Genomic DNA, 25,006 nt, shown 5'->3' on the forward strand with positions numbered 1-25,006 from the left:
ATACAGTTGCATATGTCATTAATAAAAATTATAAATAATAAAGGTCGCATTATAGAACCCTGAGGGACTCCATCAGAAGCGCAAGATCCATTTATTTTAACAATCGGTAAATGATTTGTGATCTAGCTCTTTATCCAGGAAATCTGTATAAACAAAACAAACTTGAAATTCATTCTCAAAAATATCAACAATGTTACTCTATCCACTAATAACAGCTTCATTAAAAATCAAGACAATAGATAAATTATCAGATTTCCTAAACTGATTATCATAATTCTAAAAGCTTCCAGAATTACCACGGATATCATTTTCAGTGTTATTAATAAAACCATTATAATAATCACTAATTTACCGCTAATTGTATAAAGCTTTTTATTCGCAAGTTTCTGTTTCTAAATTAAACCAAATAGAATTTTTTTGAGGTGTGTTTTTTAACGGGAACAAAGATAATTGTAAAAAAATCAACACCTACATTAATGTCTCCCGTGCGTTCAATAAAACATAATATTTATCAAATCATGGTCACAATTTATAAAATCATAGAAAATACTATAGTCGTTAATAACAATAAACTGGTTTTTTGGTAGGTTGGTGTCAACGGTTTTAACGATGTATCAAAGTCCGACAATTCAAATTATTTCACGACCACGTGCGTCCATACTCCCATCAAATTCAATTTGGTTAAACGCTAAATCGTGCTCCCACAGCCGCCTTATCACTCCAAATAACAAACCGCCTCATTAAAGTCAAACATGCTCGATCAAGCGGAACCCCATCTCTAAACACTCAAATCCGTCCTTCCTCCACCGCATAGCAACTTCCGATTAAGCCCTCTGCAGAAAATTCCGTTCCCGTGACCCCCTGGGAACTGGATTTTTGCGTGTTTTGACTCTTGATCTCAGATTAGGACGCTTCGAGTTTTCTTCAGTTTTTGTCGGGACAAAGCATAACTGTGACGCTGGAGCGAACGCCCACAATTATCGCTTTATCTCAGGTCGGGCTTATTGGAAAGGTGGAATAGCAGCGGTATGAGATCATTGTGATGTCAGCTGGGTGATTTATAAAAGCGGGCGCCGGTTTTTTTGGGTGCTTTTTTTTAGAAGGTTGGTAATGGTAACGGATGGAGCGTAACGGATTTGGACATTTGGTGGCTGGGCACGATTATGGTGACGTAATGGACAGAAAAAGTGGTGGGTTGTGACGGAGAATTTATGTCGTGTTTGTGGAGTCATGCCACAGCGCCTCTGGTGGTAAAAAATGGCGAATTAAATTGTTAAAATCCATGAGATCGCGATGCGGAGCTTTTTTTTGTGTTTGTGTAAGTCGTGGTGGCGATCGTGCGAGGTGAGTTTAGACACAGTCGGGCCAGCTAACAATTAAGTTATGCAACATTTTGAAAAGTCAAAGAAAGGCCAGATTGCTTCGTCGAGTTTAATTGGTACTTGTCATAAAATGGCACATATTGAATCAGGTACGGAGGCAGGACCGGACTTCTTGGCGGCTCAATTTTATCAATTTTCATGACTTGAATAATCTTTATACTCGTATTTTCAAGTGTTTATATTTTTCGAAAGAATGAAGAAAATTTTCCAAATGTTTCCATTTTCAAAAAATTTTGTTTTTTTTAAACGTTATATTTTTGTAATTCGTAACATGATGAATAAACCTTAGTTAAAGATTTTTATTTTGTCAAAATAAATAATCTTAAATACACACTTGTCAAGGATACATTTTTAAAGATTCCTCCGTAGATTTTCAAAAATTTTACACTTCTTTGAACAGGAGAAAAATCCAATTTGTTATTCTCAAAATTTCCAATTTTTTGTATCCTTTAATATGTTTATAGTGTTATGCCTTTCCAAACTTATTTCTATTTTCGAAATTTTCAAAGTTCGTCCAAATTTTTCCAAAACTTTATGCAAGATAACAAAATTTTGTTCTTAATAATTGAAATTTCAATTCAAGGAATTCCTCTGAAACTGAAAACTTCAATAAGCTTAAATTTTTAAACCTTGTCCCTGCCAGCTCAAAGATTTACAAATTCAGGTGCAATATATTTGTAAAAAATAAAATCCGGAAGATTTCATCAAACCTTGTCAAAATTACGAGTAGCTAGGAAAAAAACGCTAAACAAAAACATCATATTTTTCAACTTAGTCCGTCTCTGAAATATCTAAAAACTCTCCTTTAGGCATCCCGAACCCGCAATTACCCATTAACACACCCATTATTTAGCCAGTGGCAGCCCATCAACGTCTCCCACAAGGCCGCGCCAAAAAACCCCAATTACTCTCTCCACCATTCATCGTTGCCAAGTCAACCCTTACATCAATTACCCAACCTCGCCAAGAAGGTCAACCCTTGGCGCCTAAATTCCCCAGCACGTTTCGTAAAACCTCCTTAGCATAATTTCGCCACATTCATCATGGCCATCCATTATACCAAGAAAACAGATTTTGACACCATATGGCGACACGACGTGGGCCGTATTTGAAATTTGAAGTGTTATTTATTGAAAGAAACCTCGCGACACTTTGCCAAAACCGCGCCTGACTTTATATGGCCAGGATTGTTATACCGCGTGGGCAAAAAACTTCTTCACCGCAAAGCAAACAGTGACGAAAGCGCAAGAACTTAGGGATTTTTGCGTCGCGAGGAATGTCAAAAGGAGCACTAGCTGCTTTCGAATAAGGTAAAGATCTCGAGTTTCTAATGAATGCACATGAAAGTTAATAGAAAAGTGACATTTGATATTTGACCTGCACTGTGCTTTCTATTCCGTTTTTTCTGCTGGCAAACATGCCCTGCACCACTATATCTGTCAAACCAAAAAAAAACAACGACCTATTTCACACGCAACGATATAATCGAAAAGTCGGAATTAATTAGCTATCCTACGATTCGAATCGTGATGCCGCATGCAGCGCCGCCTATCTTGCATTAACTGAACTGCCATCGCCGCCGCGAACCAAACCTGTATTAGCCAGTTCTTCAGCGCTACCAACCGTCGGATGAAATGCACTAGATTTTGATGCAGCAGGTGAAATTTTCTTACCTTTCGTGCCTAAACCGACCCGTGAGCATAAAATTAGAAAATTTTCGATTATAAGTCTGTCTGGAAAGTCATGCACAGAGAATGCAAAATGGCGCTTGGAAAAGAACTGGCTAAATCCAATGATACCAACAGAAAAGTTGTAAAAACTAAATGAAAGTCAAGCGCGGCAGCCGGACGTACCTGGAAGTGTAGGATGATTGTCCAAATGAGGCCTAGGGTGAGTTTTGGGTTGCCGTCGACTATGTCTTCAGATCGGATGTTGACGAGTTTGATTTTTTTGCAGTGGAGGAAATGCAGGGCCGTGTCGATGTTGTGGAGCATATGGAAACGCATCTTTCCTCTCTCTCTTGGCTGAAAAAAAAAAGTTAATTAATATCATAGGCTTCTCGATTATTTTTTTTTTTATAGATCTTAATAAAGACGTTATCTTGGGTGGCAAATAGCACGCTAAATGTTAAAAAATGTAGATTTATGCTTAGCTGTCAAGACTCGATACATAAATTTCTTTAAATATAATATACAAGCCGCATACAAAAATTACAACAAAACTGTCACGTGTTCAATTAAAGACCTAACGATAATCTTAAGTTCTTTCCCTTCTCCGTCTCTAAAAATAAACTTTAAAATGCTTACTTATGTCGTAAGTGGGATTATTACCATACGTTAGGCGTTAGTCGAGTTGTGCAATCACATCAATACAATAATAATGCATTAGTCTACATTAACGAAGAAAATTTTATCTACGACTTCAGAATTGATTCAAAATCAATTTAAATAAATGAAATAAACAATTAAACGAAACATTATTTATACGAGAACGTATAACGTAAACAATGAATTGTTTACCTAACTCAAGTCAAATTTATTCCATTGTCCTAACAGGATATAAAATGTACAAAACAAGAAGAACAATGTTGACAACAAAAAAATTTTGCATTCAAAAATTAAGTAAACACAATTGTGTTTGAAAGTGAGTACAACCTGACATTTTTAAAGTCAGAAACTTACAAAAAAGTCTTTTAATCTTCCAAAAATATTTTTTAGAATTTCAGAAATTTGGTACTCTTATTACAACAAAACCTTTTTTTTTAATCTCAAAACATTCCTATTCTTTTCTCAATGAATGATAAGTTTGTAGTACTAGTCTCCACAGCCTTATATGCAGAATGAATTTCTTTTTAATTTCAATATGCAGAATAAATTTCTTTTTAATTTCAAAACGTTCTATTTTCAACAAAAATTTCCACTTCTTTTTTGCTTTTCAGTTTAGGAAATTCTAACAACAGCCACAAACTATACCGAACAAAAGCCATGCCCAGTGTATTACGCATATTTTGTACTCTCTCAACCCGTCATAATTTAATTTTCCTGATAAATCGGGAGCATCCGTACGCCCGTTTTTTACCACAGAAAAAACATAATTAATTAGCGCCATAAATACTGGCAAACTGTGTGTGAAGTCTGGATGTAGCACATGTGCTCTTCTGCCCGCTAATTAAACTGAAAACGGCGTTTTTGTAGACCCCACGAACACAACTTTATCAACTTCTCACAAAAAACCAGAAATTACAGTTCCTTCTTAAATAATCCGTTACAAATGCTGCGGTTTTTACACAAATCTATAAAAATAACACACATTATAAATCAGAACCTTGTACACGTGCAGCATGTACTAATCCACGGCTATAGATTACGTGGGTTGTAACCTTCACTATTCTCCATTTCCAGCAAAACCATTTTCTTTGTGTTTTCACCCATTTTTTTCAAGCCGCCATACCATCACTTTCTTCACCAAAACCCATCATATGGTTTCTGGTGCGTGGAAAGTAGTGCGTCTCGGGCTTCACCTTCACCTTTCCATCGCAATTGTTTTGGGGAATTGCGATCTCACCTTTGCTCGACTCGGTATAATCATAATGGATAACCACCAAGTCTCATTAAAATGCAAGAAGAGACGTTGAACCCAAGGACGAGTCGATGATGCTCCGAAATGAATGAATGACGTGTAAGGAGCCATCAGGAGAGAAAAAGAGACAGAGGGCGTCTCACTCAATGCGTCCATTTTTTTCTTTTAATAACATCGTTTCCCAAATACATTAATGAGATGTAAATTTTAATGGTAAGTACGTGGATGTTTACTTAAATCGGGCTTTTGTTCGTAATGAGTGATGTATGTGGTGTACTTATGACTTATTGTGAAAGCGGTATGCCGCTATGCGTAATGCCAATGGACTTGTTCATGCCTTGTATGCCAATTAAAATTACTTATGATAAAACTGTTCATTTTTTTTTATTTATTATGCAAAATTGTGTCACTTTTTATGTTTTCCTTGGACGTAATTTTAATGTCTTGGCACTTTTTTATCGTTTTTTTTTTAACGTAATTTAATGTATGTTGTTTTTACTGCACAATTAATATACAGTGTGTTGGTAAAGTATGGAATTATTTGGATAACATCCAAATTGGATCTCCTTTCCATACATTTTTGGAAATTATCTTCTCATTTCTTTGGTTTTTAATATGGCGACGTCTGCGTTTAATAAAACATTATATTATATATTTTCTGACTCATAAAGGAGTTCATTGGGTCATAATCTTTAGTTATTTATAGAAGCACGATAATTTTTGTATTTTGAACTCTAAAATTTTCAAAATTTATTTTTAGTTCAGGAATCTGCGGAATCTATAACTTTCCAATAATAAAAAACAAACACATTTAGAACTACCTTAAGCCCCATTTTTTCACTGGAAAGGACTTTTTAGTGTTCGTCTAGATATTTTTTTGCCAAAGACTAATCCTATGGCATTCTTTGCAGAATAAACTCTAAAGCCAAATTATCCCGAACTGTTAAAAAACCGTTACGGCAACTAATCAATAACCTCGGCGATTCCACCGAAGCCATCTCTAGCATTGTCCGCGTTTCCAGGTCAAATTATTTAAACAAAACAATCAATTTTTTATCCCGCTCGTAAAATAAATAACATTAACATTAGCGCCGAAGTGCTGACAGCTAAGCTTTCACCAACTCAGTCACCGGCTTCCAATAAAAACCTCTATTAGGAAATTAATTACAAAATCGTTTTAATTAATTTGCGCCACAATGACACAAATCGCGTTAAAAACACGACACTTACAAGTTGTTCGCCAGTTAGAACTTCCAAGAGAGAAATCAGATTGTGTCCATCGCGGAGGTCCTCGAAGAGGTCTCTGATTTGTCGATTGGCCTGCAAAACAAAAAATCAGATTAAAAAAAAAAGAAGAATCGAGTGCGACGTGAAAAGCAAACATGCGCTGACTGGTGGAAACGCATTGAGGTTATGTTTCCTACTAGTCGCGCAACACATGCGGCTAATCTACGAAAAAACCATGCAATCACTCCACAACGACCAAACTTACAGATGGCGGACAACATGGCGAATTGTTGACGGTGACGCACACGTGCAGGCACGTGTATGTCTGTAAATTTCGAAAAAACTTGTTATGGGCGGGTTTTTCGATTAGTTGTGGTCTAGACAGTGCAGAAAGAGAGGAAGTAGCACAGACAAAGAACAGACGCGCGTTTGCCGGAAAGCGTCTTTTTGCTTTTTCTTGTACTTAGTTGAGGTAATAACGTCCATGTTTATTTGCGTAAACAATGGCGGACAAATATAGTGGAGGCTTCGCGGTGATGGTGATTAATGAGGTTGTTAAAATTAAGTGGTTTCTCATGGACGAATTAAGATAACGAAGATGTGTACAAAGACATGTTGTTAGCTTCGATTTGTTACTAAGTTCGGATGTCGTGTTTTTCTGGATGACGTCAGGGACTACACCTTCGTACTCCACGCATTTTTTCCCATTTTTAATAATTTATGTAAAGAATGTGTTTATTTACTTATTTTGTTGCATAATTCTCGACCCACTGATCTACTAAATGTGACGAAAACGACAAGAATCTTGTAAATAACAACAAAATATTACAAGATTAAGATCTAAATGGCGCTCTTACAAAAGAAACGCGTCAACACGAAAAATATTTTGTGCACTTTAAAATCTAGATTTCGTTTCGTGGAACTAAAAATTTCGCACTGTGCTGCTAATTTAATTAAATGGGACTTAAAACGTTTACGCTTAAAATAACAGTGTTGTGTTGCTAAAAATTTAAAACACCTACAATTTCAACGTTTCCTCTTCCTGACAACATTGCAAAAGATGAGGATGGAAAATAATCAACAAAAGTTAAATTCTCAAGTAAATTGAAGTTTTAAAAAAAATACAAAAAAAATTACAAAAATATTCAAGGGTACATAAAATAAATTTTCTAAAAGACAAAACAGGTAAGAGATCTTTGAAACCGTCAGTTTCTGTTTACTAATATTAAATCAATCTAGATAACACAATTTACATAAATTCTGAACAATAGAGATAACGAAAACTAAAACTTTAAAGCCACGTGTTACAGAATTTATTCCAATTAATGTTGAAATTTCAAGAAGTGTGCACTTCTTGGCAACGATCAAACACTCGTTTTATTTTCGGAAATCTTCGACAGGCCTCGGGAGACATTCGAAAAACTGCACAAGCACTTCGGGAGTTACCTAGTTACGTATCAAATTTGATCAAAAATATCTGACTTCTTTAAAATTATATTCATAGTTTTTCCCCTTTTTTCCAGCTTGTGAAAACTTCATTAACCGGTGCTACAAACCACTGATCTAATAATAATTATTGCGTTATTGATATTTAGATAAAAAAATAAACAAAACGATATAGAAAATTGTCTCCACCTAATCAGATCTGATTAAACAATTACAATAAAGAACAAGTGTAAATCTCGAGTACTGATTGAATTATGTCTAAACAACTTATTTTTCGCTCAGTCATACACTTGACCTTCCAAAAAACCCAAAACCGATAACGAGAAAACCATTTCAGCCTCCCGTCCATTCCCGGTTTCACAATCACCCTCCCAGCGTATCAATCACAACCATTAGTACGTCACCTCCGACCGACAATTACGGCACCGCTGTACAACTCCGCACGCTTCGACAAAAGATTTATGGAAAATACTTGGAAAGCTTTTCGCTTTCGGCCCATAAATCGCAATTAACATGTTCGAATAATTAACAGACCTGAATACCAACATCCGTACGTTTAAAAATCCATAACGTGTGTTGGCAGCAGTGATCCTTTATTCTCTGAGACCGGCTAACCTGGTTGTGCATACATGGTCGCGATTGACGAAACGCACCTCATTATTCCATCTGTACCTTTAATGGTCTTGATGGAGAAAGAATTTCGTTTTCACCGGGCGACCTCCGCCAATGTTTCGTCGATTCAGCGAGACCGTGAGGAAATGAGCTTTTGGGTGGCGATTAGTGGTACGGGTCGATGCAGGAACGGGTTATTGATTGGAAATGAAAATTATGCAAAGTGGATGTGTGTGAAATTTTATTCACTAGCGATGTACAAAGAAGGATAGTTGTGTTACAACAACAACATTAGTTTCTTTATTAAGATAAGATCTAATCTTTAAAGAAATCTGAAAGCGAATAAAGTTTCCATTCGTTGTATTCTTTCTATGCAACATATATCGTTTTTTGTTTGAATTTTAAATCTTAAATGGAGGATACTTTGACATTTTAAGTTAAGACTAGTCACAATTTAGCAAGAATGCTTTAATTTAAAGACTTCTCTCCAAGTCATCTCTAGATTAGATTGCATTGTTATGTTTTTTTCCTTGACTGCTTTTTTCGTTCTTTACTTCCAACTGTGTCCCCTTTTTCCCGTTTTTTGTTTTTATTCTGAAGTATTTCTTTATCTTCTTGCATATTTTTATGTTCTATATTATCACTCTCTCAGTCTGTCACACTTTCTTGTTTCATGCGATAAAATTGCATGTTTGCATCTTTATTAAATTCCAAGTTAAAATCCTTGCCTGATTCTATTTACAGACTTAAAATGTTGTTTACAGTGCATCGTTTTTATTACCTTTCAGTCGAAAGCTCTTTATTTTATTAACTATTTTTAAAATGTACTCACTTTCTATGTCATTTATTGCACAAATAATCTCTTGTGTTTCATATATATTCCAAACGATTTGATCCAGTCTTTTGAAACTTTTAATCAAAATTTTGATTTTTGTTTTGTGATTATGTTGAAAAGTATAGATCAGAATAAGATCTGAGAATGTCAGTCTTCATTCATTGACTCGATTTTGTCTTTTTGTCAAACTGTTTTTTTTTTGCAAATTTGTCGGAATTATACTGAACCAGTTTTTAGATGGCTACTGAATGCTGGATTAAGTATTTAAAAGAAACATTTTCTACTGAGACTTTTAACTTTACTGTAGAGTAGAAATACTGTAAGAAGGACATGTCAATTCATCGCAACCTCCGTCTTGGGCGTTAACCAGTGGCGTATCTGAATATCAAAAGATGATGTAGTTCTGAGGAGAACCAATTTGAATAGGAGTGCAAAAAACATTCACAAATCACAAAAAGACCAAAGAAAACACGTTTAGATTAAATAACTAGTATCACCAATACAGTTTTCCCCTTCTAAATTTCCAAATGTACCCGTCTAGAAGCCTTTACGTTTACTGCGACGTTTTATTGATGTATACTTCTCAAAGTATTTCCACTTTGCTTACGGTCTTCAAATTTTTTTCCAACGAATCCCTGTGTTTTTACTCCTCGTCAATTGTAATTTAGACAAAAAATCGAAGACTACATGAGAAATTAGATGGTGTAAATCTTCATAGACAATTTTCACTGTAACAAAACAGGTAGGAGTTTCATCCAACTCTTAAATCTTCTATCAATTTTTCTCAGGAAATTCATCTACAATTTTAACGATGGTGTTTTGTTGCAAATGTAATTTTGTAATTTAGAAAAAAAAAACAAAGACGATATGCAAAATTCAGTGGTGTAGATCCTTGTAGATAACTTTCACAATAAACAAATGAATAGTACTTTCATCAGAATCCTTGAATTTCCAATTTTTCTCAATAAATACAACCGCAGCTTTAATGATCTTGTTTTTATTTCTCTAGGCTAGAATTTAGCACAAAAAAATTGGTTGAATGTTATTTCGACAGAGGTTCCCCCGTCCCTGAAGTAAAGGAAAACATATGCCGCTTTTTCGAAAAATTACAAAATTTGATTTTGCGAACTTTATTCTTTTAAGTTAAAATAACGATTTGTATGTAATGTTAAAGTAAATGTAAAGAAACCTACTACGTGTATGTTTCAAGTGAGTTTTTCCTTTACAAAATTTTATAATGACGTCATCAACATTTTTGCAAGGACATTTATATCAATTTGGATACGTGCAGTGTAATACTAACAATAACAGTATTGTATTCTCAAATTTTCCGGTAAACGGAGTGATTCCTGATTTAATCATTAAAATAAATCGTCTTATTCATTAATTTTTTTGAGTCACCCTGTATAAGCAACTCTAAAATTATGAATATGTATAATGGCAAATCACAAGTATAAACTCATCACATGTTGCACAGTTTTGATAGGATTTATTCGGCAAAATTTTAAGATTACGTCAGCAATTTTTTGAAAAGGATAAATAGATATATCTTGATTACAAATTTACCATGCTTACGTTAACTTTAAAACGTCTGCAAGCGTTCAAAATCATTCGATGATTCAATGGAACGATAAATTACAAGCATAGATTTATTTAGCAAAATTTTAAGATGACGTCATCAGTTTTTAAAGGGGTTCGTAAAGGGATAGTTTGTTTCACGATTTACCATGTTTCCGATAACCTTAAAACGTTTGCAAGGTTTAAAAGCATCCGGTTTTGCAATTTCAAAGGTAAATTGTAAAATGTTATACAATTTTGATTTTTTTACAAGGTGAAGGAGTATGTTAATTTATAAAATTTAAATAACATTTACTATTGTAAAAGTTGGGAGATGACGTCATATCATTGTTGGTTGTAGACGATATTCCTAATATAGATACAAAATTTGACAATAATGGGCCCAGTGATTTACGAGATTATCTGTCTAAAAATCGACACAGACACGGATAGACGGCAGACAGACAGACGGAAACGAGAGACCAATGTTTTCGTATTCTATGGGGCAGAAAACGTCGAGAAAACATAAAAGTGGCAAATCGCCTGATGGACTCGATTACAACACTAGTCTAGAAACAGTAAATTGTTAAGTGAAAATATCCACAGTTTGCTCCAAAATAATAACAATAAAGAGGAAAGTAAAGAGTATCTTGTATATACACAGAACAGAATAAAAACCAGACTAAATGCCAATTTGGGAAAAAGGCATCATATATTCGTGTAGTCAAATAAAGGAACAAAGTTAAATATGAATTAATGGTCATTAGTTTTTTCATTTGGAAGCCAAAACTTTGTGTGAAGTCAGTAGGGTAAATAACACCCCCGCGGCCCTTACGCCGGAGGTGGCGGGGTGAGGGGATGTCCCCACAGATCCAAACAATTTTAAATATATATAAAGCAAATGACTAGTGCAAAAAATACGACGTGATCAACAAAAATACTGTTTGAGTAGTAATAGAATGAACCAATTTTGAGAAATTTTTCATGTCCTTCTATTGCCAAACCTGATCCAAACGCTTGGCTACGTCACTTTGAAGGAGCTAAGAAAATGTTATGACATTTTAACAATCGACAACAAATTTTGGGACTTTTTTGTTTATACATCGAAAGAATTCGACTATTAAGCACATACAAATATGACGGTTGCAGAATAAGCGGTGGCGACAGATAAAAAGTATAGATTTATGTTAAGAGAAAATGAAAATATGAACAGAGGAGAAGACTAATTAACAATTAAGCCACAATGGAGCAACATGTTCTGAATTTTTAGTTACGCCACTGTGTTAAGTCTGAACAACCTTTTGTAATTACGGCCTTATATTATATTTATAAATACCAACAGTAAAGAAAAAACATTTTAAGTAAAGCGAAAGTGAAAAAAGTATGCAAATGTAGCATCTACAATTACGAATAAGAACTAAACACATAAAACGAAACAGTAAATAAAATAATCTTGAAGCAAAAAAGAATAAAGTTCCTGTAAAAATATGATTTATTATTCTCCTTTGCTTTTGCTGCTTTTTTCTAGACATCTTTAGCGCTCCCAGGCTGAAAATTCCTCACCGATTGCCGCACACTCTTATTTAAAATTTTATTATCACTTGACCCGTCAATCCTGATGACAGCATCATCTTTCACACCGAACACGTAACCACATATCTATCTAACCCAAAATTACCCATCAACCGATATAAATAAAGAAGAATCATCTGAATGCGCTCCACTTTTAAACCTCGCTCTTGGCACTACCTTAGGTAACCTAATTAGTACGTTTGTAAGTCAACCCAATGCATTTCCGCCGAAAAAACAACCGTCCAATTACCGCCAGTATTTACGGCTTTTTCCTCCATTCTACGACAAAACGCAGCTATTTCAGCCGGAGACGTACGGCAATGGCCTTCGTGGGATCGAGTCTATTTTTACCCGCATTGTTCCAGCGCAAGAAAGCAAGGATTTCGTCCCGATTTGTGACACTCCGTCGAAGGCTGCCGATCGAAAGTGTGTGCAATAAATCACGGGTTTTATCCGCGACGGTGCTACTTCGCTGTGCTTAGATAAGATCTGGCGATTAACATATGATAAACAAGACGTACCTTCATGTATTTCCAGTGCTGCGAAGCATGAAAATGACAAACAACAATTAGCGACATGATGATTGATATTTTACATAAATTAGAGGGGACAATGATGGGGTTATACAACGCTGTTACGGCATAATTGGCAATGCTTGACATGGAGAACAATACGGAGGACGAAAAGAATCGGCCGTAAATGTCAGCAACCGAAGTGGATGTGTGGTAAATCAAGAATCAATTGCGTGGTCATGAGGCGATTATTAAAAATAATGTGAATAGAGCGGCTGGTTTTGCGTTGTTTCGAGCTTTGAAATGAAAAATTGTTTTGTTCTACTGCTTCATTAGTGAGGTCTTCAACAGTACTTAGAGCACTCTGTTTTCCAGAAGTTCTAGAAGCTTCTTTGTTCATTGTCACGATCCAGTTTCTTTGAACTACTAATCTTTCTCTTTTAAAATTCTTGGCTCCTCTCCATCCACAATGATTGTAGACAAATTGTGAGTCACTACTTTGTTCTTCGTCATCTCGATACACAGTTCACTTTAACAAACTTTATTATCTTCTCTGCGATATTTTGTGTTTGAAAATTGTAGTTAACTTTCTTCATTATTCTCGTTCTTTTCCTAAATTCACACATTTTCTTTTTTCCATCTCGTCTGCAGAGGATCTGTAAGCTTCTAGAAGACTGGCAATAAGAGAACTAACTAAAACACAATATAAAACAAGATATTGTTTTTAAAAAATGGCACCACAAAAAGAAATGCAATGAAACTTTTCGAAAATATATTGATTTACCTTTAAAGAAAGACCAAAACATTAAATTATCGAGATTTGAAAACAACGCTGACCGTAAAGAAAAACATCAACATTGAAAGTAAGAACATTTTTGTCCCTTATTAGGAGTATCAAAATATTGAATAATAAACAAAACACCCCGAGTTTCCGAGATTTTTTTTTAATAAAAAAAAAATAAAACGTAAAGTGCCGTGCAGATTATTTCATATTCTGGAAACAAAAACATGAGGCGACTTCAAGATTTTTTCAAACTCTCGAAAACAAAACACCAAGGGTTTTCAGAAATGTTTTCGAATTCTTTAAAACATGAAACACAAGGAACACCGAAGATTCTTCCAAGCACTTTCGAAAACAAAAAACAAAAGGTTTCCGAAACGCCTATGAGTTTTCTAGTATGTATGGCAAGGAGCGGTGGTGACTCATTATCGATGAAGGTGGCGCTCGAATATATAAAATCCTGGAAGCGGTCCGCCGGAATTCGCAGGAATTATCTCCATGGTGGACTCCAGAACAATCTGGAAAGCGACGTTCGCGAACGTTTAAATAGAGACCACTGTTGGGAGAAGTTTTTTAGTCGGCCCCATAATTTTTTCAAACTGTCGAAAACAAAATACTAGGGGTCTCTAGAGATGTTTTCAAATTCTTTAAAAAATAAAACACAACAAGCACCCAAGATTTTTTCAAACTTTTTCAAAAATAAAACACCAGGGTTCCCGAAATGTTTTCAAATCAAAAAAAAAACACAAAGCGCCCCGAAGGTTCTTCCACACGTTTAAAAAAGACTCTAGAAACGCCTTTTGTTTCAAACTTCTTTTTTTTTAATTATTATTTCAGATGTTTAAATTCTGTGATCGAAAAAAAGAGCTCAGGTCTGTAGCTGTCTTATTTTTTCGAGCACAGCCTTGTGTGGTACGTCAAATTAAATCGTTTCAATTATACTATAACCTGAGTTGAAAAATAAACCTTTGGGGTTGTCTACAACAGTCAATTTTTTTTTAGTGACGCCCTATATATTTTTTAGAAATTCTTGTAGATTTTTTCAGAATTCACGTGCCATATTTTATTAAAACATTGTGATAAAAATTAACTAATTTTTGTGTCAATATGGCTATGATGAATTTATTACTACAATTATTTGCATATCACAAATAATGCCAAAATTTTTGCTAGCAGGTTTGACAATTTTTGTAACATACAGAAATATTTAGGCTGTGATACACGAAAATAACAATTCAAAACAAAATTTGATTGCATATTTTAAATTATTAAGGTTTGAAAATATTACAGGATGATAAGTCAAGGATTTCAGAAAAAACTGTACAAGAATCTCAAAAAAATATATAGGTGCCATTAAAAAAAAAGTTAAATATCGTAGACAAAAGCAAATGAACCTTTAAAACAAATTTTTCAAATCACTATGTATTTAAAACGACCTAATTTGACATATCACACAATGCTGTACTCGCAAAAATAAGACAGCTAGGGACCTGGACTTTTTTCCTAACACACGGTATACATTTTGTATTGGAAAATTATTCTTAATAAAATGACGTAATTTTTTAGTTGTGTGTGCCATTTGAATGGCATTATATTTAAAAAAATCTATGTATCCAAACTGCGCCAACTAAAACCTGTTATCCAAAAAGGAGGACCAAATTGAGCCGCTGTGAATTTTATGGTTAATTACAATTTTGAATCGAACTGCCTCCAATCGAAAATTAAAACTCTAAACAAATTCTTCACGATCGTAATGTAATATTAAAAAAAAAAAGATAAAATGTTAATTTTTATCAAAAAAGTTTATTTCAAAGTTTTAACACATGGACAACTTTGTTGTTTAAAAAATTAAATAGTAACGGCAATGCTACCAATGTCATACAATTAGTTAAATTAAATATTATTCAATTTTTCGCTAACAAAATAATGTATTCAGCCCCAAGTTATTTAAATGTCAATCTATATAACACTAGTCAGTCTTGTTCGTACCCTTTAAATACTGAAAAGTAATATATTTATCTATGTAAGTGCTATTTTTGACTACACAGATGCAGAAGTTCCACCACGAAAAGAATTCTCACGGTAAGATACAACTGTCGACGCACGTAAATCGGCGCAGTTTGGTGTTACCCTAGAAATCAAAATTCCGAAGTTTGCCGTTCTACATTTTTTTTTTTTATTAATCTTTTGTCATTTAAATTTCACACGGCATCTTTAGAATACAAAATTTCCATTCAGTAAACCGGTCTTCGCTCCTTGTTTTAGAAACGATTTTATTGCTTACACTCTTGAACAAACAATAAAAATGATTGTGTAATTTTATAGAGTAAATTCTTATTAATTCCTTCTTACTAAAAAAAACACACACTGTATTTTCAAAAAAGGTCTAAATTTTCGCCCTGGCTCGGTTCTAAGGTTCTAAGAGACTTATTACTGCATACTTTATTTTCTGAACTAGGTAATTTGAAAAATTTTAAATGCGCAGTTACAATACGTCATTGATTGCATTCGGATTAAGAATGGAAAGGCGTAACTAAATCAAACAACAAATTAATGAATTGTAAATTTCGTGGACAATTAATTATCCCGCTTTGAATTATTGAAACGAACTTTTGAAAAGAAGTCTAGTATATGCATAGACACAATTGTTAATATTTTTTATCGTATCTATTGAGGAATACAATTGCGTCCATTTGTTACGACTCAACATTGTCTTTTTTGTTTACTTAATAGGATTCGATTAGTTATAGACATACATTAATTCTAAACAAAAAAAATCTTTGATGAAATCATCTACGATACATCATTTTTAGATAGTGAATATTAAGATTGTAGAAGCAAAGAATATTCTCCTTATTTCTGATAATCTAAAAAACTCCGCTGTCTCAAAATCTAAAAAGGGGAAACAACCAGTGAAAAACAATTAAAAATTCCATTACAAGCACAAAGAGCAAACTTCGAAAGACAGCCAATTTGAAACAGTCACGCAACTTCAAAAGCCACACTCTTATTAAACTCAAAGCAAATCACAAGAAACGTCGGAAAATAATTAAATGACAAATAAGCACAGCACTCGTGCCCCAGCCGGCACCAAAACTAATACCTCTAATAATTCTTCCGACACTTCAAAATCCCTAACTGAACGCAACCCACGAAATAAACGAGAAAGTTACGCAAAGAAGTTGAACAATTTGTCAACCGAATATAATAAGAACGCCATCGCTCATTCAAAACATCAAATTTAGATGCTCTCAGCCCCTCCCACGCTTTTTAATAACACGCTGGGGCGTTTCAGACAAGAGACGAAAAAAAGCAATTACAGTTGGCCGTGTTTTTAAATTTTGGTTGGCAATCCTGCTCTGCTAATGATACGCGTCGCCAATATGCCGTAAGATTAAAAAATAAACGACAACGCAGGATTGCCACTTGAATTGTTAAAACACGGTTAACTGGACTTTTTTTGTGGAAGTAGTATTTGCAAGACATTAAATCGGAATAACGCGCAGTTAAGAGAAAGTATAATGCAAAACCCGCTGACATTTCCTGCATTTCTCGTATGATTATAACTTAATCAGGACTCGGTGCATTAAGCCAAGGTAATGGCCTGAAACCAATAGCGATTAGTTCCGCAGAGGTATCGCAGTGATTTAGACTGGTTTTAGACTTTGGAGGGTGTTGGCTCGGTGCCAGGAACTGAAATCGGCGCCTGAGAGAACCCGTCTGGGATTCGTCTGGGTCAGTGGAGAAATGGGGCGAAGAGAGGTTGTCTAGACCGGCGCCTCCACCAATCGTCGTATTCCGAATTGTGTCGGGTCGAGCTATTCTAGACTAAATTCTCACAGAGGGGTGTTTAATTAATGATATTGTATTGACCTGCATATTAGTATTAATATTAATACCATTGTCAATACTCTGTTGGTGTTTCATAGCCGAGACGAGGTCGAGGTTGCAAATCCATCCAAGGAAACAGATGCGGCTTTTTTTGACAGTTTGAATATAATATTTTTCCGAAAATTATTTACCAATAGTTTTTTATTATTCTTATGTGTTGGTCAAAGACGTAAGTGGGTGTACCGATGTAATCTAAAAATAAACTTCAAATATTTAATTCCGCATGTGTCCATCTGATATTATTATGAATGCCATCAGTGATTTATATTAATATTAAATAATTCCGTAACACTTACATATACAGGATGTCCCAGTTAAAACTCAGCGGAATTATATTTTGAGAACGGATAGAAATATTAAAATATTCTTCACCCCATTGTTTTTACCTTGAAAGGGAAAACTTAATATTATAAATAATGCAAATATAATATACATAATGGCGTCAACGTCGCGACGCAAACCAATATTTTTTTAAATTGTAACGTATATTTTCTTAACTTGGATATTTATTTCGTTTTCAGTTGATAAAACATATAGAATTTATAAACGAAAGAATAAACATTGATTGAAATAAATCACTCAGTTTATTTTACAATCAACAAGATCTGTTTCAAAAGCAGTTATTTTAGCATATGTTGGAACTGCGATAAAATGGTGGTAATCCTTTAATTCACTCAACTTTCGTGTTTTTTTTTTTTGTTTATACATTTTATTTATCAACTGAAAATTAAATAAATATCTAGGTGTTGTGTATCATTGTAATCCGTATCAAAATATTTACAACGTACTAAATTAAGCTTTCCTCTTCAAACTAAAAACAATGGGGTTTACAAAATTTTAATATCTCTATCCGTTCTCAATATGTAAGGCTACGGACTATTAACTGGGACACCTATAAGTAGGAAAGGAAATCTCTAATACAGATTACTACATTTCAATTTTTGTATTTCTTTTTTTCTATGCAAAACTTTTGTTCTACTTTAAATTTTATCTGGATTTTTACAAAACTCAAATACTAAATATGCACGCATATTTTATTTAATCGTGTTTAAATATCTCATATCCAACACAGGGAACCCCCAATTGCGTCAAATTCTTTCAAAAACAAAACACCACAGGTCCCCACGATTTTTTAAAATTATTTCCAAAATAAAACGCTGAGAAACTCCAAGATTCTTAAAAGTTCTATCAAAAATAAGACAAATCCCCATGATTCTCTAAAATTCGTTCTAAAACAAACCAACACGAGATGCTAATATTCTCTAAAATTCTTTCAAAAACAAATCATCCGATGCCCCTCAGTTTTTTTTTTCATTCTTTTCAAATACGATTCCGTGGAATTCTGAAATTCTTTCAAATTCTTCAGAAATAAAACGCTGGAGAAACTTGGTATTCTTTAAAACTGTGGCAAAAACTAACCAGCCAGATCTCAAAATTGTCTAAAATTCTTTCAAAAATAAAAGGCTAGGAAATTCTGAGATTCCTTAAAGTTCATCCAGAAATAAAAGACTAGATCCCAGAATTCTTTAAAATCCGTTGTAAAATAAACCAACAGGACTTCTCAAGATTCTTTACAATTCTTTGAAAAACAAAACATCGGGTACCCGCAAAATTCTTTCAAATTCGTTCAAAAATAAAATGCTGGAGAACCCTGCGATTCTTTAAAACTCTCACAAAAATATACTGTCAGAGGTCCTAGAGATCATTTAAAATTCTTTCTAAAGCAAAACCCCAAGATTCTCTAAATTCTTTCAAAAACAAAACATCGGGAGCCCCTAAAACTGTTTCAAATTCTTTAAAAACTAGACACCAGAGATCCCCAAGATTCTTTCAAATTCTTTCAAAAATAAAACAACGGACACCCCAGAATTGTTTTAAAAATATAAAAAGAATTCTAAAATAAACCAACAGGTGCCCTCTAGATGCTCCAAAATTCTTTCAAAACCAAAACATCAGAATTTCGGAGATTCTCTCAAATTCGTTCTAAAACAACCCAACAGAGTCCCAAGAATCTCTAAAATTCTTTAAGGAACCAAATATCGGGTACAAGTGCTTTCAAAAACCCATACTACAGGTCCCCAAGGTTTTTTAAAATTATTTTCAAGATAAAACGCTGGGAAATTCTGAGATTCTTTAAAATTCTTTCAAAAATAAGACAAATCCCCAAGATTCTTTAAAATTCGCTCTATAACAAACCAAGCCTCTACCAGTGGGGGCGGGCCCGCCTGAGACATGTGCCTCGTGTCTCCTAGGACAATTATGGGATTTTTGGTTGCAGAGATGGCGCTGCAGCAGATAAATTTCATTCAGATTAACCTGCAGCATTGTCGCATGGCGACGACTGTTTTGTGTCGTCGTCTAGACAAGATGCAGAACACTATAGCAATAATCCAAGAACCATGGATTGTAAAATCCAGGATCGCAGGGTTGAGCAATTTAAATGGCACTGTTGTTTCAGGTACCACAATAGAATCTCCAAGGACATGCGTCTACATTCCGAGGAAAATTAAAGCCGTCCTCCTACCTCAGGTCAGCTCCAGGGATGTGACTGCGGTAAATGTTAAGTGTAACATAGGAAGAGGCGAAGAGCAACTGGTAATAGCATCTGTGTACTTACCACAGGGAGCACAGGAACCATGTCCAACATGGGAAATGGCGAACTTGGTGGAACACTGTGATACCGGAAATATAAACCTCATCATCGGTGCCGATGCGAATGCCCACTGTCTGTTGTGGGGGAGCAAAGACACTAATGATAGAGGAAGAACACTAGCTGAATATCTTTTATCAACAAATCTAGAGATTCTCAACCGAGGCTGCGAACCAACTTTCGTAACATCACGTAGTCAGTCAGTAATAGATATTACACTGGCTACATGGGATATCTCACAATATATAATGGGATGGCACGTCTCTAAAGAGGCGTCAGTGTCAGACCATAGATGGATCATGTATACATCAAAATGTATAGACATGGAGATAAAGACGTACAGGAACCCTAGGCTGACGAACTGGGCTTTATACAACGAAGAACTGGACGACAGACTGGGGACCTCCGTGCAGTCTATACCAACAGAATACAGTTCGACAGAAGACATAGAGAAAACCTTGACCATTATCAACGACTCTCTAATGTCAGCGTATGAGAAAAGTTGCCCCCTAAAGAAGGAAGGTCTGGGCAAAGGTACACCATGGTGGAACCGAAGGCTCAGCCTACTTCAATCGGGGCTAAGAAAACTTTTCAATAGAGCAAAAAACACTAAGAAAACTGAAGACTGGGAAGCCTATAAAGAGCACCGGAAAGAGTTTAAGAAAGAATTAAGAAAGAGGAAACGGGAAACGTGGAGATCCTTCTGCAGCGACATAACGTCGACTGCTTCGGCCGCAAGGCTGAAGAGAGTTCTCTCGAAGGACCACACACATCAACTAGGTTTCCTAAAGAAAGAAGATGGCACCTTTACAGCCACCTTAGAAGAGTCCGCAGAACTTTTGCTGCAGACCATGTTTCCAGGCAGCACACGGACTACCTCCCATTCCAAAAGGGATGTAGTCGGTACTCAACCTTCCCCGAAGGACTGGGCGCTGGCTGCAAAGGTAGTCACGGAGGCAAGACTGGAGTGGGCAGTGGACAGCTTTTCCCCATACAAATCTCCAGGAGTTGACGGTATTTATCCCGCCCTCCTGCAGAGGGGAATGAGCAGACTACGCCCTATTTTGTTGCCAATGCTTCGGGCGTGTCTGGCTTTCAGCTACATACCGAATGCATGGCGAAAAGTAAAGGTTATCTTTATACCTAAGCCAGGACGACAAGATTACACTTTGGCTAAATCCTACAGACCAATTAGCTTAACATCATTCTTGCTGAAAACGCTAGAAAGACTAAGCGAAAAAGAGATTCGGGAGACTGCTTTGAGCAAGCAACCTCTACATCCGAACCAACATGCCTACATCCAAGGAAGATCCACCGATACGGCCCTACACACAGTTGTAAACCGTATAGAGTGGGCGATGGAGAACAAACTCTTCACCTTAGGAATGTTTTTGGATATTGAAGGAGCGTTTGATAAAACGACTTTCAAAAGCATAGAGCTAGCCCTACGAGAGCACGACGTGGACCTCACCCTAAGTAGGTGGGTGGCCGGTATGCTGAGGAACAGGGAAGTAATGATTAATGTAGGTGGCACTGAGATCGAGGCTGTTGTAGACAGGGGATGTCCTCAGGGAGGAGTTCTCTCTCCTGTACTGTGGGATACTGTCGTTGACAGCCTGATACGACGCCTCAATGATCTTGGATACCACACAATTGGATACGCGGACGATCTAGTCATTCTGCTAACAGGAAAAAACGCAGATACATTATGTGAGATAATGCAAGCTGCAGTAAAAATAGTCGAGGAATGGTGCAGCAGACATACCCTCTCCGTTAATGGAGAAAAGACGGAACTAATCCTGTTCACCAGGAAAAGGAAAATTGGCACACTACAGATGCCAAAAATATTTAACACAACGCTTCAACTTTCGGACGAAGTCAAATACCTGGGAGTTGTATTGGACTGGCGACTGAATTGGAAGAAGCATGTAGATGATAAAGTAGAAAAGGCACGCTCGGCTCTTTGGCAATGTCGTAGGGTGGTGGGAAGGTCGTGGGGTTTAAATCCCAAGATCGCCCTCTGGATCTACACGGCAATAGTCAGACCGATGCTGTGCTATGGAGCTTTAGTTTGGTGGCCCAGAGCCAGACAAAAAACAACAGCCCTGCAACTTGAACACGTTCAGAGAATGGCGTGTCTCAGTGTTACAGGAGCAATGAGGACCACTCCCACAGCGGCTCTGGAGACTCTTCTTTGCTTAGCACCTCTTAACCTTTACATAGAGGAAGCGGCAATGACGACGTCTCTAAGACTTCACTCTCTGGGAGTATGGAACAAACAAGGCCGCACAACGAAGCACACTCGGATCTTAACGGAGGCGTTCAACAGAATACCCTTGTTAAGGATGGGTTGTGACCGAATGGGCACAAAATTAATATATGAGAAGACATATAGAATATCAATGAATGATAATTCAGAAGGACGAGCCGACATAGATATCTATGTCGATGGTGCCAAAACAGATAGTGGTTCAGGAGCCGGCATCTACTCCGAACAACTGAACGCACAAATCAGTGTACCTCTTGGCACCCACACGTCTGTCTTACAAACAGAACTGATGGGAATAATACTGGGAGCTAGAATCATTGCTGAACGTGAAATCGGCAACAAATCAATACGCATACTTACTGACAGCAAGTCTGCACTACTAGCCCTGGACAGCTGTATGGTTCGATCCGGGCTGGTTTGGGAGTGCAGACAAACGCTAAAGTATGTAACGCAGAGGAATAGTGTGGAACTTTGTTGGATCAAAGGACACAGTGGCAACGAAGGAAACGAGAGGGCAGATGAGATGGCGAAGCGAGCCGCGCGCATGCCCTTCTGGGGACCCGAACCGGCAATCACGCCTTCGGTCGCCCTCTCGAACGAACTCGTAAAGCAATATACCCAGAGACGCCATGAGCAGATATGGGTGAAGTTGAGCAGCTGTCGGCATAGTAGAGCTTGTATGGCGACACCAGACCGTAAGTTGACGAAATTTTATCTCTCACTTTCAAGGGACAAACTGCGTAAACTGGTAGGATTCCTTACGGGACATTACCAGTTTAACAAACATCTATATACGATAGGGGTGGTAACAGACCCAATCTGTCGTGGATGCAATGAAGAAGAGGAAACAGCTGAGCACATTCTTCGTGAGTGTCCAGCCCTAGCCTCCTACAGGGAATCCATACTAGGGGACATCTGGCCTAGTATGGCAAATATCAGGGAGTTTCCACCCTCTGCATTACTCAAGTACATTCAAGCAGTTGGGTGGCTTGACGAGTAGAGGAGCGGGAAAACACCCTGATATGGACTTGGGGAAGGTACAATGGGCCCAAAGGCGAGGCCTAAGTGCCGGCTGGCTACGGTCAGCCCCCATAAATTAAGAATCCAGAATCCAGAATCCAGAAACCAAGACGAGATGTCAATATTCTCTAAAATTCTTTCAAAAACAGATCATCCGATGCCCCTCAAATTTTTTTTTGAATTCTTTTAAAAATACGATTCTGTGGAATTCTGAAATTCTTTCAAATTCATTCAGAAATAAAACGCTGGAGAAGCTTGGTATTCTTTAAAACTGTAGCAAAAACTAACCAGCCAGGAGATCTCAAAATTCTCTAAAATTCTTTCAAAAATAAAAGGCTGGGAAATTCTGAGATTCCTTAAAGTTCATCCAGATTCCCAGAATTCTTTGAAATCCGTTGTAAAATAAACCAACAAGACTTCTCAAGATTCTTTAAAATTCTTTGAAAAACAAAACATCGGGTACCCCCAAAATTCTTTCAAATTCGTTCAAAAATAAAATGCTGGAGAATCCTGCGATTCTTTAAAACTCTCACAAAAATATACTGTCAGAGGTCCTAGAGATTATTTAAAATTCTTTCAAAAACAAAACATCGGGAGCCCCTAAAACTGTTTCAAATTCTTTAAAAACCAGACACCAGAGATCCCCAAGATTCTTTAAAATTCTTTCAAAAATAAAACAACGGATACCCCAGAATTTTTTTAAAAATAATTCTAAAATAAACCAACAGGTGCCCTCGAGATGCTCTAAAATTCTTTCAAAATCACAACACCACAGATCCTCGAGATTCTTTCAAATTCGTTCTAAAACAACCCAATAGAGGCCCCAAGAATGTCTAAAATTCTTTAAGACACTAAATATTGGGTGCCCCTAGATTATTTCAAATTCTTTCAAAAACCAATACCAGAGGTTCCCAAGATTCTTTAGAATTATTTAAAAAATTAAAAGGCTGAGGAATTCTAAGTTTCCTTTATTGAAAAATCAAACAGCGAAGATCTCCAGGATCTTTTAAAATTCGTTCTAAAATGAATCAACAGGAGCCCTCAAGATTCTCTAATAAACTGGACCCTAGACTCTTTCAAATTCTTTCAAAAATAAAAGCTCAAAGATCCCCCAGGTTTTTAAAAATTAGTTTCTACAGCAAACCAACAATAGACCCAAGACTCTGTAAAATTTTCTCAAAAACAAAAAACCAGGGATCTCGAAGATTCTTTGAAGTTCTTTAAGAAGTAAAACACCAGAGGCCCACAAGATTCTGTACAATTCTTTCAAAAATAAAACGCTTGAAAATTTTGAAATTGTTTAAAGTTCATTCAATAATAAAACACCAAACATACCCAAGGTTCTTTAAAATTCGTTCTAAAAAAAAACCAACAGGAGACCCCAAGAATGTCTAAAATCCTATCAAAAATATAACATCGGGTGCTTCTGAATTTCTTTAAAACTTTGTTAAAAATACAATGGGGAATTTCGACATAAGTACTTTAAAAAAACAAAACACCAGAGGTTCTGGAAAATCTTTAAAGTTTTTTTAAAAGCAAAACACCAGAGGCCCAGACGATTATTTTTAAAATTCTTTCAAAAATCATCACATATCTCTGCGATTCTTTCAAACTCGTTTTAACCTGATCTGACCTGACAAGTTCAAAACCTGCAAAATTTTTCTTCCGCATTT

The 25,006-nt window shown here is 36.0% G+C and overlaps 1 protein-coding gene across 30 annotated transcripts in view; it reads right to left on the bottom strand.

The window, feature by feature from the left end:
• Positions 1-25,006, bottom strand: part of LOC135124490 (microtubule-actin cross-linking factor 1) — a 158,559-nt gene that overhangs the window by 48,375 nt on the left and 85,178 nt on the right. For 21 of the 30 annotated variants that reach the window (XM_064049564.1, XM_064049563.1, XM_064049575.1 and 18 more), the window contains exons 4-6: positions 6,454-6,513; positions 6,192-6,281; positions 3,236-3,406 (exon numbers count right to left, since the gene is read on the bottom strand). In XM_064049564.1, coding sequence (XP_063905634.1) covers positions 3,236-3,406; positions 6,192-6,281; positions 6,454-6,513 — 321 coding nt within the window. Of the gene's footprint in view, positions 1-3,235; positions 3,407-6,191; positions 6,282-6,453; positions 6,514-12,731; positions 12,746-25,006 lie in introns of those variants that run through there. The other 9 variants (XM_064049570.1, XM_064049565.1, XM_064049596.1 and 6 more) reach the window with 2 other exon arrangements.

This window comes from Zophobas morio, unplaced genomic scaffold (genome assembly GCF_036711695.1).
Source record: "Zophobas morio isolate AGI-343-1 ecotype UQ-CSIRO unplaced genomic scaffold, CSIRO_AGI_Zmor_V1 ptg000007l, whole genome shotgun sequence".
In the NCBI taxonomy this organism is placed as follows: Eukaryota; Metazoa; Arthropoda; class Insecta; order Coleoptera; family Tenebrionidae; genus Zophobas; species Zophobas morio.